The sequence below is a fragment of the Aptenodytes patagonicus genome, chromosome 5 (assembly GCF_965638725.1).
Source record: "Aptenodytes patagonicus chromosome 5, bAptPat1.pri.cur, whole genome shotgun sequence".
NCBI classification, from domain to species: domain Eukaryota; kingdom Metazoa; phylum Chordata; class Aves; order Sphenisciformes; family Spheniscidae; genus Aptenodytes; species Aptenodytes patagonicus.
Genome location: NC_134953.1, coordinates 16,520,545 through 16,538,293, shown reverse-complemented (window position 1 = coordinate 16,538,293; position 17,749 = coordinate 16,520,545). Strand labels below are relative to the sequence as shown.

General features: G+C 43.1%; 1 protein-coding gene across 2 annotated transcripts in view; it reads right to left on the bottom strand.

Moving 5' to 3' along the window:
- The window catches only part of ENTPD1 (ectonucleoside triphosphate diphosphohydrolase 1), a 58,038-nt gene that overhangs the window by 30,382 nt on the left and 9,907 nt on the right, over positions 1 to 17,749 (bottom strand). The window contains exon 2 of one of the 2 annotated variants that reach the window (XM_076338824.1): positions 2,330 to 2,511. Coding sequence is in view for 1 of the 2 variants with exons in the window: in XM_076338823.1 (XP_076194938.1) it covers positions 2,108 to 2,123 (16 nt within the window). In the remaining variant the exon portion in view is untranslated. Of the gene's footprint in view, positions 1 to 2,107; positions 2,133 to 2,329; positions 2,512 to 17,749 lie in introns of those variants that run through there. The other variant, XM_076338823.1, reaches the window with a different exon arrangement.

The following is a 17,749-nucleotide window of genomic DNA, read 5'->3' as shown; positions in this document are numbered from 1 at the left end:
GAAACAGGCCTCTCACTGAAACACTCCCTAGTAATTCCTTTCTGAGGCAAGGACGTGCCCTCGGTGTGCATTCGTGCCTCATTTCAAGGTGGAAACTTTCCTACTAGCTGACAGATACTGCCTGTCCTGGACTCCCCCGTGTTGAACCTATTGATTGCTGCCTCTGGAAGAGAATACTGAGAGGCGTTTTCAAAAACACTGCCTCGTGTTTTCTTCTCCCACACACATGAAATGCGGTTTCTTGCTATTCATTGCACCAATTTTCATTAGGCACTTGCAAGACAACTTGCATTTTCTGCAGGCCGGCCCGTTCTGACACCATCACCACCTCTTCTGCAATTAGCTCGAGCAGTAACTGTCAGTTTTCTTCAGTTTCCTTCTGTCTCTTTAAAATCCCACTCTCTAAAAGAAGGCTCATTTGGTCCTCTTTGCTAAATCAGTTCTCATCATCTAAGTTTCTTCCCCGTGATTCTTCACCTCGCTAGAAAAGGCATCTCCGTTCATACATTACATTTCATTTTTGGAATGAAACTTTTTAAAGACTGGTTTCAAAGCTATTCTTATCTCCCTCTGCAGCAGAGGCAAATTATTTCTAAATTTCCAGCTTCACACATGACTGCGTAAGTTAATGAGCTAACCTTCTCCTTCTGCCAGTCTTTGCTTTAAATTTTGATGTACGTCAGACTGAGAAAATGCTTCTTCCACTCAAATGCCATTCGTTACATTCTATGAAGTTAAAAACTTGGAGAGGTCTAGTTTACCATTTTATTTATTCCAAGAAAAAAAAAAAAAATCACATTTTGATTCCCTGTTGTCATAACAATGATAAATGAGAGACTTCCACCTGGTACTGAACAAGGAACTACCAAAATAGCGGAAACTATTATCCCTAAGCTTCTCAATTTAATGGCTAAGTTTCTGCCCAGGTCTTTCTCCAGTTTACCGCTTCTTGCCTATTTGTCCGAGTTCCTGCTTTGTGTTTAAAAGCCCCGCACAGAGCCTAGTACTGCCAGCAGTATAGAAAGATGGACCGTATTGCAGTAGTTGCTGTAAACAGAGGGCAAGGCACCCAGATAGGCAGAAGCCGATACTAAACTAGGAAATGTTTCTGCCAAACGTTGTGTGACTAGCGCGGCTACGTGCACCACGCCAGCCGATGATAAAAGGCAAACCCTGCTACAAGACGCCTATCTCGTAGAAAAATTGCCGTGCAATAAGCATCGCTAGCTAACGCCGAGTCCCTCCCCCGACCCCTAGGACCGCAGTTAAGCCGAGAGGGCTTGCCAGGGTGCCGAGCGGGGAATCCCCCTCTCCCGAGCCGGTTCCGGCCCGAGCCCACGCACCCGGAGCCCCTCGTACCCGGCACAGCAATTCTTCCAGCCTCAGAGCTATCGCCTTCCACCGCGGTTTCCTAACAGCCAATACTTCCACTGAGTTTTCGCTCTCCCGCCCCCCCCCCCCCCCCCCCTTCGTCCTTGGAGTGCGGTTCTCGGCGCCGCGGGAGCTCGGCACCGGCCCCGCGGGCAGTGCGGGCTGCAGCCGGGGGAGTCACCGCCGGCTCTTCCCCTGCGCGGCGAGGGAGGGAATCCCTCGCACCGACGCGGCCAAACTTCTGCCAGACGCCGGCGCGGAGCCTCCGTTCCCGCCCGCCCCGCTGCGGCGCCGGGGGACCCGCCAGCCCGCGGCCACCTCCAGCTTCCCCCGAGCAGCCGCGGCCCCCCCTCCCGGCCACCCCAGCCACAAGTTGACATCGTCCCTTCAGAAACGGCCAGGAGTCCAAAGGCTTGAAGCTGGTGTCGCCCGGGGGAGGACTGCGGCAAGGCTGCGCCCACCCAGGCGAGCCCCCGCCGCGGAGCCTTCGCCCACCGCCGGCAGCGCTCCGCGGGCGCGGAGGGAGGGACGCGCCGCCCGGGGATGCCGCAGCCGCAGCTCCCTCCTGACTGGCAAACCTGAAGGAGCTCTTCATGAATATGCACAGCCTCCCCCGAGCGCCGGCCGCGGGATGCCGCCAACCCGGGGCGCCCCGCCGAGCCCTGCCTCCCCTCCGCGCCCCCTCGCCGGGGGTCAGGGCTGCTTTTGGAGATCAGCGGTTCGCTTCTGTCCTTACCCTTTGGCTCATCCATCAGTGCCGGTGCTCGCTCCCTCCTCCCTCTCTCCCCCCCTCTTCCTCTCTCAGCCTCTGCCGGCTCTGAGCTGCCTTAGTGAGAGGTGCTCATGAAAATGGGCGCTTTAGTGGTCCATGGCTGTGGGAGGGGTTAGTTTAACTCTACATGACTCAATCCATCTAACTTGCAGGCTGACCTCCTGCTTTTCTTCAAGCACAGATTACCTCAGAGTTGCCGCGTTACCGGCGCCTTGGGCTCCTCCGCCGGGTCGGAGGGTCCCGCACGGCCGGGGGGAGCGGTGCGCGCCCGGGGGGCTACCCGAGGGAACGGCCGCCGCTGGCTCCACTGGAGCCGTGGTCTGAAGCAGGATTGCATCGCTGGCTCCCGGGGGGAGATGTCATTTTGGCTGTGGAGAGAAAGTATTTTGTTAGGTGTTTGGGTTTTTTTTTTTTTTAAGTTGCATAAGACTGAGCAGATACCCTTCACACCAGTGAGGTACACGAAGAGAAGAACTGTCCTGAGAAGAGATGACCTTCTTTGTTTCCAGATATAAGGTCCAGCCCACAGAAAAAAAACAACAAACCATGAAAGGAGATAAATTTGCAATAACTGCTGACAAGTCACCTCCTGCACCTACCTGCCCCATAGAATGAGGCTCGCACCTCTGGCTGTATCTCCTGGGGAACTTCAGGAAAGAACCCATTTTTGACTACTTGCCAGGAAGGCCTGAAGGGAACCCTTCCCCGCCCCCGCCTTTTATCCCTGCTGAGCCCCTGCGCACCTCCCAGGTTGACTCCACGCAAATAAGAAATACAGGACAGCGCTGGAGGAGTCTCAGCAACTTTTCTGTACAGCCTCTGACATTCAGGCGCTTTCCAGGCACCACGCGTCCCCCCACGCTCCCACCTACGGATCCGTCAGCCTCCCACTCCAAAGGAAGTTGCCAACTACCCCCGTTCTTTCACTTCCTTCTCAGAGCGGTGGCCACCAGCTTCCCAGCTTCTGGGGCTCTTCCCCCTCCCCACGTGCCTTTCCCGCTGGTCGCCCAGAGGATGAAGTCACTGGAGCACAGGCCGCCACCACCACTTGCAGCTGGCTGCCATGCCCTGCCTGTGCCAAAGCCTGGTCTGCTCTGAGGCATCACTTTTACCAGTTCACCCTCCTGGCTCCTGGGGCTTCTCTTTGCAGCTAGACAAGAGGACATGCTGCCCTATAGCTGGACACCATCCAGCTCTGTGCCCACCACCAGCTTTCAGAGATCTTGCCCTGAGGAGAGGCAGGAAGAGTTAAATTCTTTCTGAATTATTGTCAGCTTTGGTTCAAAAGCACAGGGAGCAGTGTTTCAGCAGACAAAGATGAAGGTGGACTGTAAGCGTTTGTCATCTTATGCAGAAAAATTGGCCTGGGCAGCCCAAGTAAAGGAGAACTGACCTTACCTCCAGTGATAACAGGCCAACATTTTTAAAGAGTTTAGCATAGCAGAAGTAATTGTGTTGGTCACCTTGACACCAATTCTTGTAAAAATAAGAGTGCAGTTGATAAAATGCTGAGTTGATAAATACAACTTTGAAAGTGTTCAATGTAATAAACAGCAACCGCACAGATTTATCAATAAGAAATACTATTGACTTTTTTTTTTTTAAAACCAAGACTGATAAAAGTGCTAGCACTTATGTACCAGTCACACACTGACTTCTGCAAAGAATACCTGCTGGTAGAGTGTCATCACAGGAAATAAAACAGTTATATAAAAAATACCATACATTAAATTAATTAAACCCCACTGAATGGTAGTTTTTAAAAACATATAGTTGGAATTTAGGACTGATTTTCATATGGCTGTGTTTAGACCCACCGCCTCTACAGCTAGAAACTCAAGCAGCTCAGTCAGCTGGGCTGAGGAGTCCAAATTTAACAAGTGGAAGATCTCTACAGGCCCGCCTCAGAGACCGATAGACGTGACTCCAAGCCACGTCTAAAACCTCTTATGGATGCTCAGACTGACCTATTTCATATCCTTTAAAATTGTGTGTGTACCTGAGAAACTACAATAAGCTTTTTTATACAAGTCTGCCAGTGACAGTTTTTTTTGCCTGAGGAAGTTCAGTTTCAAACTGAGACAGATGAAACCTTTATGGGGAAGGATGGACCATCGTTAGTCAGTGACCATGAAACACGCAGCAGCGTTTTCACACAAGAGGAAGTTGTCACCTGGAGCATAAGGGCCCCGTGGGGAAGGGTTGCTGTGAACTGTGACAGTTACGGTTTTCTACACCTAAAAACATCCAGGTCCTTCATAGAGCTGCAGGAAACATATTTCTGAGTTGAAGATGATCTACTTTAAGTGAGGGACTGATAAACACGTGAATAGTGTTTCCGCAGCTGCAGGAGCAGAGAACGATGTTGCACGCTACTTTGCAGCCATTCAGTTTAGGTGTAAGAGACAGTGATGAAACAAACTTTCCCCCTTTGGCTGTGACAGAGGAGGGGAAGGGTGGACTTTGTAGTCTCATGTGACATGAGATGCAGACTTCCTCTTCCACAGAGGGTCAGATCCAGATTTGCCAGAGCAGTTTGGTTCTGCCTGCTGATCCTCCTGCCTTTGGGCAAACCTCTGAATGCAATCCACAAACCAGCAAAAGGCAACAGCGGATACTGTGTCGCAGTCATTTCCATAAGAAAACAAAAGCAGCAGCCCCGGAGGCAGGCATTTGTACTCTGATAAGGCTCCAGGGAATGTGAGGAGGAAGCTTGAAAACACAGAAATAAAAAAAGAGGAAACCAGAGAGCTCAGGATGTAGTTTCCACATATCTTGAGCAGGCGGTAAGAATAGCAAAACAGAGGAGTGCCACTCTTCTACTCCTAGGACAGAAACAAGCATCCCATGCAACTTTGGAGGAACAAAATGTATCTTAAATATCCGTCTTCTTCCTAGCCATAGTAAGAGCTTAATCTCAATCATCTTGCTCCTCTAAGTTCACACAAGTTGTGTGTGTGTTTGTGTGTGTCTAAAACCATGAAACTTCACAGATGTCTAGAATTTGCCGTTTTGCAGACGAGGTATGCTGCCTTTGGGACTCAGAAAAGGAGCAAGTGTGAGTGAACGCTGAGACACGTTAGCTCCATTTCCAGCAAACAGGAGACAAAGGAACAGGAGGCAATAACACTGCAATCCAGGGCCAGAACCTCTTGGCTTCGGGATGGGGGAAGGAAACAGCCATAGGAAAAGAGAGTCAGGGAGCCTGGGAACAAACCTACAGGCATTAGAAACATAAGTAGCCTGTTTCCACAGAAAGAATTGGCATGAAAACATCTGAACTATTTTAAACAGAAACAGGCCATCCCATCACCCGTCTCAAGAACAATATCGAAGTCATCTGTGTCTGTGTTTGCTTAGGGGCGTGGCCTGGGGGTATGTATTTAGATGACAACATATCACTCTCTGTATGTTTAAGCAACAGAGTGGAGTGGCAGCTTCAAGAAACTTTGTGTGTAAACATTGGCCTTAGCAGAGATAGGCTGAATATTCCTCAGGCTTTCCTAGACATTTAGTCCCAGTATGCTGGTTCATGTCACCACCTACCAGCTGGCAGCCCTGGGAAGGGGGCAGCAGGTACCCAGCCCTCCATCCCCAGCATCTCTGCAACAGATGATAGCCAGTGAAGGTCTCAAAGACAGCGAACACATTAAATTGCTGGGACCAGAGGGAGCAGAATTCCCTAAAAAAGGGAGGTTGATCCAAGCGATTAGGACAGCTTTCTTCTGGAAAGGAAGGCAGAGAAGATGGGCCAGGCATTAGAAAAAGACAAATAACCAAAAGCGCTAATGGTGCCAGACTTTTTTTTTTTTTTTTTTTTTTTTTTACAGCTTTCAGCTCCTTGGCCCACTCATCCCACATTGCAATCACCTCAGACTTGACAGTTTTCATAACACAGTAGGCCAAGTCCTCCCCACATCTCCAGGTTCCTCTGCAATAGCTGAAGTTCAAAGACTTAATTTAGATACCCAAAACACTTCCTTTGTGAAAAGCAAACCTCTTGGATGACTCCTGAAGAAACAGGCAAACAAGCAACAAGCTATACACTATCTGTCTGTGTGCACTGAGCATTATTTTTAGAGAATGCAATTCTCTGAAAAAGGAAAAATTACTTTTGGTATTTAGGTAAAAAGATGAGATGACCTTCAGCTTAATCTTGCTGCAAACAAGTATTGCTCCTTAGCCTTAAACTTATGAAATCCATTATCCATAAAAATTACTTAAGTTCCTTTCCTTCATGTTTGTTCTTTGTCTTGGTTTAAATATTTGTAACCCTCTTCTCAGAGGATGCCACTATGCTGTCTCTATACCGATATTCACAGATCTTGTCACCCCAAACCTGCGTATCACCTTTAAGATAACACCTTTTTTACTGCATTTCTTCTCCACCTTTTTTTAGTCATCAGTATCTCCTCTATCGTTCAGCTCCAATAAAAGTCCCTTTCATTTCTTTGCTGCTTTTTGCATCAGACTGTATCTGTATTGCTGGTTCCTCTTCCACTTCAGTATAATTTCCTCAGAGATCCTGATGCTATTTTGTTTTGAAGTGCAACAGATAAAACCATCTAGCTTGTCTGTTACTCAACCACTACCCTGTCATCATCTCTGCTGGCTGTTTTCTTCTCCATTCATGTTAAAGTTTTATAGCCTTTGCCCATCTCTATTATTTTTGTGATATAGGGATCCAATGCTCAGATGACACATCTGCAGAGCAACCTGTTAATTAGTTATTTACTGGTTTTATGTGATTGCTACAAAACTGATAAGACAGAGGTAATAATGATCATTGAAACTGGCAAAAAAAAAAAAAAAAAAAGAAGAGTTCCTGTTTTTGTTTTAGAGGTGAATCAGTTTTGTAGTTAATTTATTAGGTTTGTTCCTCTAAACAGTCATGGCTGTGATGGTTGTAGCTGGGATAGAGTCAATTTTCTTCACAGTAGCTGGTATGGGGCTGCGTTTTGGATTTGTGCTGGAAGCAGTGTTGATAACACAGGGATGTTTTCGTTACTGCTGAGCAGTGCTGACACAGAGTCAAGGCCTTTTCTGCCTCTCACCCCACCCCACCAGCGAGTGGGCTGGGGGTGCACAAGAAGTTGGGAGGGGACACAGCCGGGACAGCTGACCCCAAGTGACCAAAGGGATATCCCACACCATATGACGTCATGCTCAGCATATAAAGCTGGGGGAAGAAGGAGGAAGCAGGGGACGTTTGGAGTGATGGCGTTTGTTTTCCCAAGTAACCGTTACCCACGATGGAGCCCTGCTTTCCTGGAGATGGCTGAACACCTGCCTGCCGATGGGAAGGAGTGGACAAATTCCTTGTTTTGCTTTGCTTGTGTGCGCAGCTTTTGCTTTATGTATTAAACTGTTCCTATCTCAACCCACGAGTTTTCTCACTTTTACTCTTCTGATTCTCTCCCCCATCCTGCTGGGGGGGGGAGAGAGCAAGCCGCTGTGTGGTGCTTAGTTGCCGGCTGCGGTTAAACCATGACAACGGCTACTGAAGACAAATTGTATTTTTACAAAATAAATGAAACAAGTTAACACCCTTATTGTTAAAAATCCACAAAACTTCAGCAAAACATGCAAACAAGTTCCCACACAGCCTCAAAATAACAGAAGCAACATGAATGATGGGCACTGAAATGTCATTTGAAAGGAGCAGTATGAAAGGCCCATTCTCTAACACCTTAAAATGCCAACCTAGTTTACATGTTCATTAGCAAATTATCTATTAGGTGTAACTCCATAACAGGCTTGCAATACCATATTCTATAGGTTCAACATACTTTCAGTGCTGTTATCTCATAATATCATTAAAGATTCTATCACTACCTTTATTTAACTTTACAGAGATACATTAACATACTAAAAGCAAAACCAATTAGTCTTCATAAGCTCTGCAACTTAGTGTAAAAAAAAGTATATCCTAAAAAGTTAACATGTCATATTGTTCATTATCCAAGTACCTAGTTAACAAAACACCGGTTGCTCCTTCTGCTCAGGTTATTTCATGCACCTGATATTTTACGCATGTCAGCTGTAAACATTCTAAACCAAATTCCAGAGGCTCTTCAATTTGCTTGGTCATTTTAATAAAACCATCACAGTCCCAAACATAGGCAACACCCCGCCCTGTAAGTCTGGTTCTCAGATCATTAGTTATCATATTTATACAGCACATCGGTACTCCCCTGCTGGCAACAGAGCTCTTGTTTTTCCTTCCAAGCAACTGGGAATAGAGCTAGGCAAAACTATTATTACTGGTTTTTAGCAAATAAACTAGTGTTGGTGGTATTTCTGATTCCTTTGATCTTTTATTCTTACGGTTTGCATCTTTCAGTATCTTCCTATTGTTTTATCTGACAGGAGTGGCAGACAATCACTAATAATGGCTTACCATAGCAAAAATTCCCAGCTTTCTGATGCTCCCACAGAGCAGGGAGCCCTCCCTGGCTACACAGGACAGAGGTCTCAGGAGCAGCTAACAGCCACCTTTATCTCTTAAATCTCACTTTTCATGTTATGGGGCCACCAATACCAAGAAAAGAAAGGAGCACTGTAAAGTGAAATAGGTGAGGCTTATGAAAGGGGATTCCACTAAAAGAAAGAAAAAAAATGAAGAAAGACACAGAAAAAATATCCTCAAAGCTCTAAGACGATGTAACAAGAAAAAAATAGAGAAGAAAGAAGTATCGGAAAAGTCAGTAGTAAATGTACCATGAATTGATAAGGGAAGATGGTGAGTATCAGTGGCCCTGTCTAACAAACAGAACTTCAAAATACCTTCCAAACTTAGTAAATTACGGAAAGAAAATAAGAAAAATAAATTTGCAACATGCATATAGGCCTTGAATAATTGCTATCTTAAGACTGAAGGAGACAGTTTTATTACTAGCTTCTCTGTATGGTTTATGACCAAAATTAATTTTTGTCCTGTTAAATCTTAATTTATCATGCAACACATTGGTAGCTAAGACAAAAATAAATATACAGGTCACCCCAAAGCAGCTATTTTCAAAAAAGAACTGTACGTATTTAGATCAGATTAAGTCACTCAATTTTAGTATTTCTTCAAAAGGATAAAAGTAGACAGAACGTGGAAAATATGCATAAAATGAAAAAGAATAACTTCAAAATAAATACTTTTTTCAATGTCTTAATTCAGCCTGACTACCCACTACCCACTCACCCTCTGTTAAGTGATTTGTTCTTTAATAAGTGAGCATCCGCAGAGGAAAACCAGTGGCAGCACATAGACACGTTGTCCATCAGATGTCACTCAGTCAATAGCAGAAGAGAAGTTGACTGCATCCATCCAGAGGGACTATCTGAAGACAGCGGCGAAGAGGGAGATATCTTAAAAATCCCAAGCAGCTCTAATTTGCATATGTTTGTTAATCATAGCCATAAATATACCCATGATAATTCAGCCCACCTGCTTTGCTATGTTCTAGAAGCATAACATGTTCTTCCTTCCAACAGAGCTATGGAAAGTAGGCTTTGCGCTGGGAAATAATTAAGCACCTCTTTGTGTTGGACTATTTACTACCCTTTACCAAAAGGGAAACCACTAAATCTTTGCAACTGTAAAAACCTGCTGCCCTCTTTACACCCCATCTCATTTCAGTACATGCCTGCGCTGAGTTTATGCATGTCCATGAGCGCCACGGAGAACTATCTATAGAGATGTGAGTTCTCAGATATTTTCAGACTTGCTTTCAGACTCTCACTATGACATTTTTCTCCATGTGAATTTATGTATGCCTTACATGACTTCGTATAGAAGCATTTCAGCGTGGTCATCTTTATTTAGTCTCTGGGAGGTTTCATGTTCTCCTGTTTAGTTTTGCGCTTCAGTAGACTGACAAAAATGGGGAGAAGAAGGACAGAGACTTCAAAGTCATCCTGAATTTTAGAAAGTGGTATATCTTAGTTTACTGGTGATTGACATTTATTACTTCTACAGGTTCCAGTATTTTTGCTTTATATAAAGTCTTCTTCACCCCATTTCAATTCTCTTTCAATTAGCAGAAAGAATTAAGTAACTATTTATGTTTAAAGCAAAACAATTTCTTTTCATACTTGCATTGATTTATAAATTTGGGAAAAAGCTTAAGTCTGATTATTTCCAGCTGCATCAAGCTTCACACTCAATCCTAAATTGGGAAACTAACTTGTAATTTTATGAAATACGGAATTTGTGCCTATATTAACGAGGAGAATCAGTTTAGGGTCCATACATTCATGTACATCAACTGCATCATAGAAATGGCTTTCCAATCCTGCTGTTTCTCTCAGTGGACTTCCCTTTCCACCACCAACTCCAGGTGATTAACTTCAACACTGCGTTCCTTATCCAGTCTTATATCTGTAATGAAGGTACAGATCTGCCCCCTTACTAAATATGCCTATATAATTTCAACTCACATTTACCTTTTTCTCCTTGAGCTGTTCTATATACTGAAATGTATGCTTTAATCATTCAGCATGCAGGAACCATCCTCCATCCCCTTTTTCCATGAACATGTCTCCAACTTGGCATCCAGTTTAAACTGTCATTTGTATTGTCAGTGTTTTCTCGTATAATCTCAGTGTCTTCACCTACTTAAATGCGTAAATATATTCTTATCCAACAGTCTTGGATCTGGGAATAGCCTTTCTACATCTCTCAGCATCATCAGATGGCTGAGTCTTTTCAAATTGAAAGTGTTTTTTTCTGAAGTTAAATATCTCAGTATCTCTCATTCTGTCATTAAGTCATTAACTCTTCAAACCTTCAACCTGTCTGACTATGGGAGCACCAATAGATAATCGATTTAATAGAATTTATTCCATTTAATAAACTATTTTCTACAATAATTATTTCAGTTTTTCAGTTATTTCAGTATTTTTCAGTATATATGAAATAGTTATTTCAGTATTTCCCCCAAGCATCCTTTGGAAAAAGGAAGTTACAAGGGGGATGAAATTCTGTGAATAGGTATGGAGAAGGAAAGATTTAGGTCCGAAAAATATTCCCAACAGAAGAGATTCATGAATGACTAGACAAATATGCTTGACTGTCTTTTTAAAGGAGAGTTTCTTTTCCAAGGAAACTACCACACTTCAAATGCTCCTGTGCAACCCGCTTTCTGGCACTCACAAATTAGGTACCTTCACTAGCTTAGTTACAAATTAGAAGGCTCTGAAATCCGTTCTCATTTGCAGACAAGACTCTGTGCGGTGCTAGTCTTTCCCAAGCATGCTCGCTACGCTTGGAATAAGGAATTACCAACCTATTCAGATCCTGCTGGTGGTATTTCCAGCAGATATTTCATTCTATGGCAGTTATTGCGTTCACGAAGCGAAGAGCTTACACCATCATTGGCAGCCCTGGGTGGCACTCAGGTAAGGAGGGTGGCACGGCTGGAGCAGGGCCAGAGCAGCCCCGCTCAGGAAGGGGTGCGGAGCGAGAGGCAGGACATCAGCTGCCGCTTGCCGGCTCAGCCCTCGCCAACGCTGCACGCTGGGCAGCCCGAGCCCCGCTGCACCCAGCAAGGCCCTGCGAGGGATGGGTAACTGCTGACAGTCAAAAGAGTCATTTGCGAGCAGGTATTAATTTAAAAACTCTGCAGAACAATTCTGACATGTGCCACAGTCTTACTGTCATACTTTTAGGATAGCAGTTCTGTTACCTGGATCAGAGGCTTTCATCAGGCCTTCATGTGACTTAGCCCTTATGGAAATGGAATTTAATTTATGGAATTAAAAAATTAAACATTAAAATACAACATGCAAAAGAAAAAAAAAAATCATGTTTTTAGCCTTCTGTGAAACTACCTGAACTGAGAGGCACATTAGTTCCATTCATTTTATGGTTTTCAGTCTACTACTTAAAAGACTTTGAAGCAAGAAAATAGTCTAAAAACTTAATTCAAGGAATAATTTAGTTTCAAACCTGTTAGGAAACATCAAATTTCCAACTTCTTAACTCAGATTTCAAATTTCTTATTTAATGTTTACATGGAGCTTCTTTCTCTAAATTGATAGCTGGTCTTTAAAGACCTGTGGGTCATTAAGCAATATTTTTGGACCCACGCTAAAAGCTGCAAAAGGAAACAACTGCCTATAGAAGTTACTGATTTCACTTCCACTGTTCATTCTTACATGGAGCAAACTTCCTCTGACCTCAGCTGTGTCTGCTGGAACAACATTACATCACAGAAAATCTAAAATGCTAAAAACATATCCCGTAGGTATAATCTTAATTATGTCTAGGTTAAAAAGATTTTGTAACCTTGGAGATAGAAAACAGTGTAGAAATTATTTTTAGCATCAAGGAACTTCTCCAAGCAATAATACCACACAGTGTAAAAATATACCAGGTCAGTACACTTTGGAGATTTCAGATGTTTCATCCTCTTATGGGATAAACTATGGTACTATTAAACTATATTACTTTGGAACATTCCCCCCCCTCCCCCCCCCAGATTTATACTCCATATGACCAAACAAAGAAATTATACAGACACGCAAAGATGTACAGGAGCTTTAAGCATCCCATCTTTACAAACTGAGCTTGACTCAACAAAAATTGAGTTTTCCACTTGCTTTCAAGACAACCATCCACTGTTTTAAATTTAATTTGCAATACTGAGAGCAGAAATCCCAAGTGACAGTCCAAGCTTGAATTGAAGACGACAGTAATTTCTCCAGGGTCTCTTGTTTGTTGGTACACTCCTCACAACTTAAAGTCCTCAGGCTCTAGTCACAGGCAAAAGTAGTCTCAGCAAGAGTGCTGTGGGATCAAAAATCCACATTATTTGGTCCTGTTAAATCATATTTGCGTACTGACAGTCCCCCCCCATGCTCCTCTCTTCGTTTCTTCTCTTATGAATATGCCAAGCTGGTCTGCTGGAGCAAACACAGTAGCATGCCAGCCCTCTCCATCTCCTCACTGGGTAACGAGCGTGTGTGTGTGTGTGACTGTAGGAGGAAATAATTGAAAGTACTGTGTGAGTAGTTATCTGTTAATAACAGCTTGCTTATATTAATAGCAGCTTCATTTCTGCTAAATAAAGGAGAAATTCTTCTAATATTGGTAGAGAGAATCTCCCTGACTTGGTGGCCTACCAGGGAAATGCACTGCATAGTGACACTTACCTAACTTCTGTGTGCATGGGTTTCTTTTCATAGCTAACGGAAGTTTCCTAGCTCAGAGCAAATGAAATTTTGAGTTTCAACACTTGGTGACAAAGCCTGTATGAAAGCGTGTACACTGAAGATTCATTAATAAGATTTACCAGAAGGACATATGTGGATATCGGTCATTAATATCCAACATTTCCCCAAATACTCAGGTTTCTCAAGGGCTTGTTTCCCATGTAACATCAATTCTTACATGCTGAACACGTGGTGAGATTTCCCAACTGCAAAGGGCAGGTCACGCTCTCCTCCACCAAAATCAGTGTAAGCAGGCTGAGAAAAACTGGACAGCCCTGGAAAAGGCAGAGGTCGGCTCCTCCCTGGAGCTGTGCCACTGTACACTGCCGCAGTAACTGGCACACGCTTTACCATCGTAAGAAAACAGACTTTAAAACAGCTTCGTTTGAACGCAGGCAAAATTAAATACTTAACATAGGAACAATAGGGTTCTTTGTGGCAGGGAAAAATGTTTTTTCCTCTGAGTGCTGGCAGATTAGCCTCAGACTATTCTGCTTCTCTTTTGCTCTGACTGCTTTTCATTATTATTATTATTTTTTTTTTTATACTCTGTTTTAAAGAACAGTCTGGAATTCAGGGAAAAGCATTACCTACCACTGTGACACAGGCCTGCCTAGCAATATGAAATAGGAAAATGCATTTTCCCAAAGCAACCTCTCATTTAAACTTACAGAGCTCCTGGAATAACTAACAGGGGGCTACATTAGCATGTACAAATACAAACACTGCCAACCTCAAGCTGTTAGTCTTTTCTCACATAGTTCCCATTGCCGTCCTTCAGCTCCTGCCTCAGCATTAATTTTTCTTTCATTTTTCAGTTTTTCCACTTTCCTTTACTCCCTTCCCCCACCTATTGGTTGTTCCTTCCCTTTTAACTACGCCCCTCTCTCACTTCCTAGTAGCCCTTCTTTTAATAAAAATATTTTCTCTTTTCAGATTTTTACATAAGGCTTTTTCATCTTAGTTTTTAATCTGTTTCTTTTCTCTGGAGAGGATTTAGGGCATCTCCCATTTGTTACAATTGGCGTGCCTTTGTGTGCAAGAAATTCTGAATGAAATGCTGCTAAACTAAGTTTAAAGCATAGAGACTTGTTATACTTCAGAAAAACAGTAATAACATTGCTTTAAATTGTTCCCAGATGTAGTCTAAGGCTGTAGGTTAAAGATTACAGCATTTACAATATACTAATATTAATATATACTAATATACTGCATAATTTATGTAGCAGTCTATCATCACTGCTCTAAATGACTGCCAATAACGGAGACCTGGCAAGAATTTGGCACATATTTAATATACCTATCTTTCAAAACACGATAATGATAACAGTAATGGACAGCTATGACAAGCTGAAGATCGACTGCACAATGCACTCATTTATGAAAAGTGTTGTTTGCCTCCATTTCTTATATAGCAAGATTTATATAAAATACATTTAAAAGCTACTTAGATGAAATGGTATTGGTCACCTGCAGAAAGCTAGCCTTTACAGTCTTTATTTAGTTTTTAGAGTATTTGCTAATGTTCCAATAACTGCACTCATTTAAACTACAGAATATTGTTCTTATCCTATTGTTCTGGGGCACAGGAATGGCAAAATGCAGGAATGCAGCACTTACACGAAAAGCATTTATTTAAACACACATCTGTACAAGTCTCCCAATAAATGAGCATTCTGCTAGAAGTCTTCCAGGTCATTTTCATTACCTCTTTCTAATGGAAGTTGGGTATTTATGATCCATCCCTTAAGTTTGATTTAATAAAGGCAACTTCACCCCTACCATTAATTTATTGGAGGGAAGGACAGGTCCCTCCACCGGTAATGACTATCACCTCTCCAGACTCACCCAGTTCTGCTCACAATCCCTTTTTTACCTTCTTGCTCTCATTTCAGTATCCCTTTCCATGTAGTCTTCTGTACCTTTGGCATCCTCGTGAATCCATCAGCAAAGCAACTCTTGAATAAACCATCTTCCTTGAGTCCTTCCCTCAATTACCCTTTTAATAAGGAAATCTATAAACCTACCTTGCCCTCTAAGGAGCTGTTAACATGACTATAAAAAGAAAAAAGCAAGGAGCAGACAAGCAACAAAAGAAATCCTGCAGTGCAAAATCCTAATGCCGACCAGCCAAACACCATCCCTCAGGCGCTTCTCACTGTGTCCTGATCTTACTCCATGAACCGCAATTCAAAAAAAATCAGAGTTCAAAAGCAATTCGGGACTTCGGCCAAAATCCAGCACAAGAGTAAAGTAATACTGGTCATTCAGGCTAGACTTGGAAACTTTAAACAAACGGCAGCCAAGTCACCTCCTTGAGTGCCACCACGCAGGACACTGACCGCATTAACTGTGTTTCTGCATGGCCGCTGGGGACCAAGCAGCTGAACCCAGGTAACTGTTGGAACAAACTTTTAAAAGCTACAAGATTCATTAAGGTTCAGTGATAGTTTATGTAAAAAAATTCTCCTGCTGTCATGTTCAAGATTCTTAACAAAATAAAAAAAAAAATACAGGATTAATCTGTTCTTTGATTGCCTGTTTCTTTAGTCTGCTAATTCAGGGTGTCTATAGGCCTGTCTTATTTCCTCTGTAAAAGAGATAAATACAACAAAAAGCATTTCCCAGGTGGTGCAGTGGAATATTGTGATTTGTTGCGACATGACCACATGCCTCTATCAGGCCTATGGTCTTCCCCCCCCCAGACTGAGGAGGAGGTGGGTTTGGATTTGAGAAGCCTCTCCAAAGCACAGTGCTTTCCAGGATTGCCTATACCTCCCCTCAGTTGTTTACAGCTGTTTAAAGCCTCACCATCACTAATACATTCTTTGTTTTTATCAGAGTGGCATTTATGATATTTCTTGGAAACAAACAAATATCCCTTCAGAATTTAAATCATTCCTTGGGGAAACTCAGAGACAGGGGCTTGCCCAAGGCTGTGCAAGTGTCCACGACTATGCAATATACCCATACGGGCTACAGTGATGAGGGCACGCGAGTGTTGTACAGCTCATCCATGCAAGCACTGTATCCCTCACTAACAGATGACTCTAGCCAGACCTCATCTTTGGTCAATGAGCATCCGTGGGTTAACAGACAGTTATAGCTCGCTGTTTTTCTGCAATATGGCTATAGTCCCAGACTTGGCATAGCATAAAACATCCCAGGAGCAGTTTGGTCCGCCTCCTTGGGCAGCTCCACGCTGCAAAACCCTCCCAGGCTAAGGGCTGCCCACGGCTGGCCAAGTGAGCAGTGCAAATGGTCAGAAACGCATGGGAGAAATCTATCCAGACTTTTTGTCTGTCTTAGTTTGTGCCATCACATGCTTCCAAAGGAACTGTCCTGTATAAATATCCTCTACATGTTTTGATGTGTAGACACTATCTGATATGCTCTTGCTGTAAGTCCCATGGCAAAGCAGCAAGAGTTTCCTCCACACTGGTCACCACAATAACCACCAGCACAGCAGCATCAGGGACGACATGACACTCTTGCCCCTTTACATGCGGGTTTTTTAGTTAGATTTGGCCCTGTGGGAGCTATGGAAACACTCTGGGTCTGCCTCTGCTTCAGTCTAGTTCACTCCAATAACCTGCACTGAAGTTCGTGGCTTAAAGTTGATGTAGGTTAAAACTGGCCAACTGGAGGGGTGATATTGGGCTTGGTGTTTTCTGAATGTGGAAATTCAGCAGTATAATAAAAGGGAACCAAAACACAAACTTGCTTGAGCTTCTTTGATTTACTTGTGGAAAGCAACCTGCATGGATTATATGGAATTTACTTTACCCTGTAAAGTCTTTTTATTTGCGATACAATTTCCCATTATCATAATCACATTTCAGAGCTGCATTTGATAGTTCCTAAAAGGCTTATTGCTTTTATGTCACACACTGGGAATTACTTATTTACTGTATTATCCTTAAGTACCTCAGAAATATAATTACTTCTTAAGCTTAAAAGCCTCACTGTCTGATTTGAAAGGAAACTAAATGGTAGATGCTTCCCCCTGCCCCCTTTCCACAGCAAATGAATCAAAAGTAAAGAAAATATAGCTGCAGATGCAAACAAATTAGAAATATTTCAAGAATTTTGCTGCAAATATGATCCTATTTTCTTTAAGGAGATGATGGTAAAGGTAAACAAAAAAGCTGTTGCAGGTGAAACTGCTTCCTGATCTATCCAAACTTAAATATCTGGGGTGACTTAAGGCTTTGAGAGAGGTCGTTAGCAGAAACTCTTCCAAATAAAGCATTTTTAAATAGAATGAAACCCAGTATTTTGAGATATTTAAAAAAACATGTTGGTAGTTGAATACTAACTTACCACTCCGTGTGCTGCAAGATTTGTTTAGCTCACGTATTCAAAACTCCTTTGATGTGCACTATGCCAAAATACTAATTC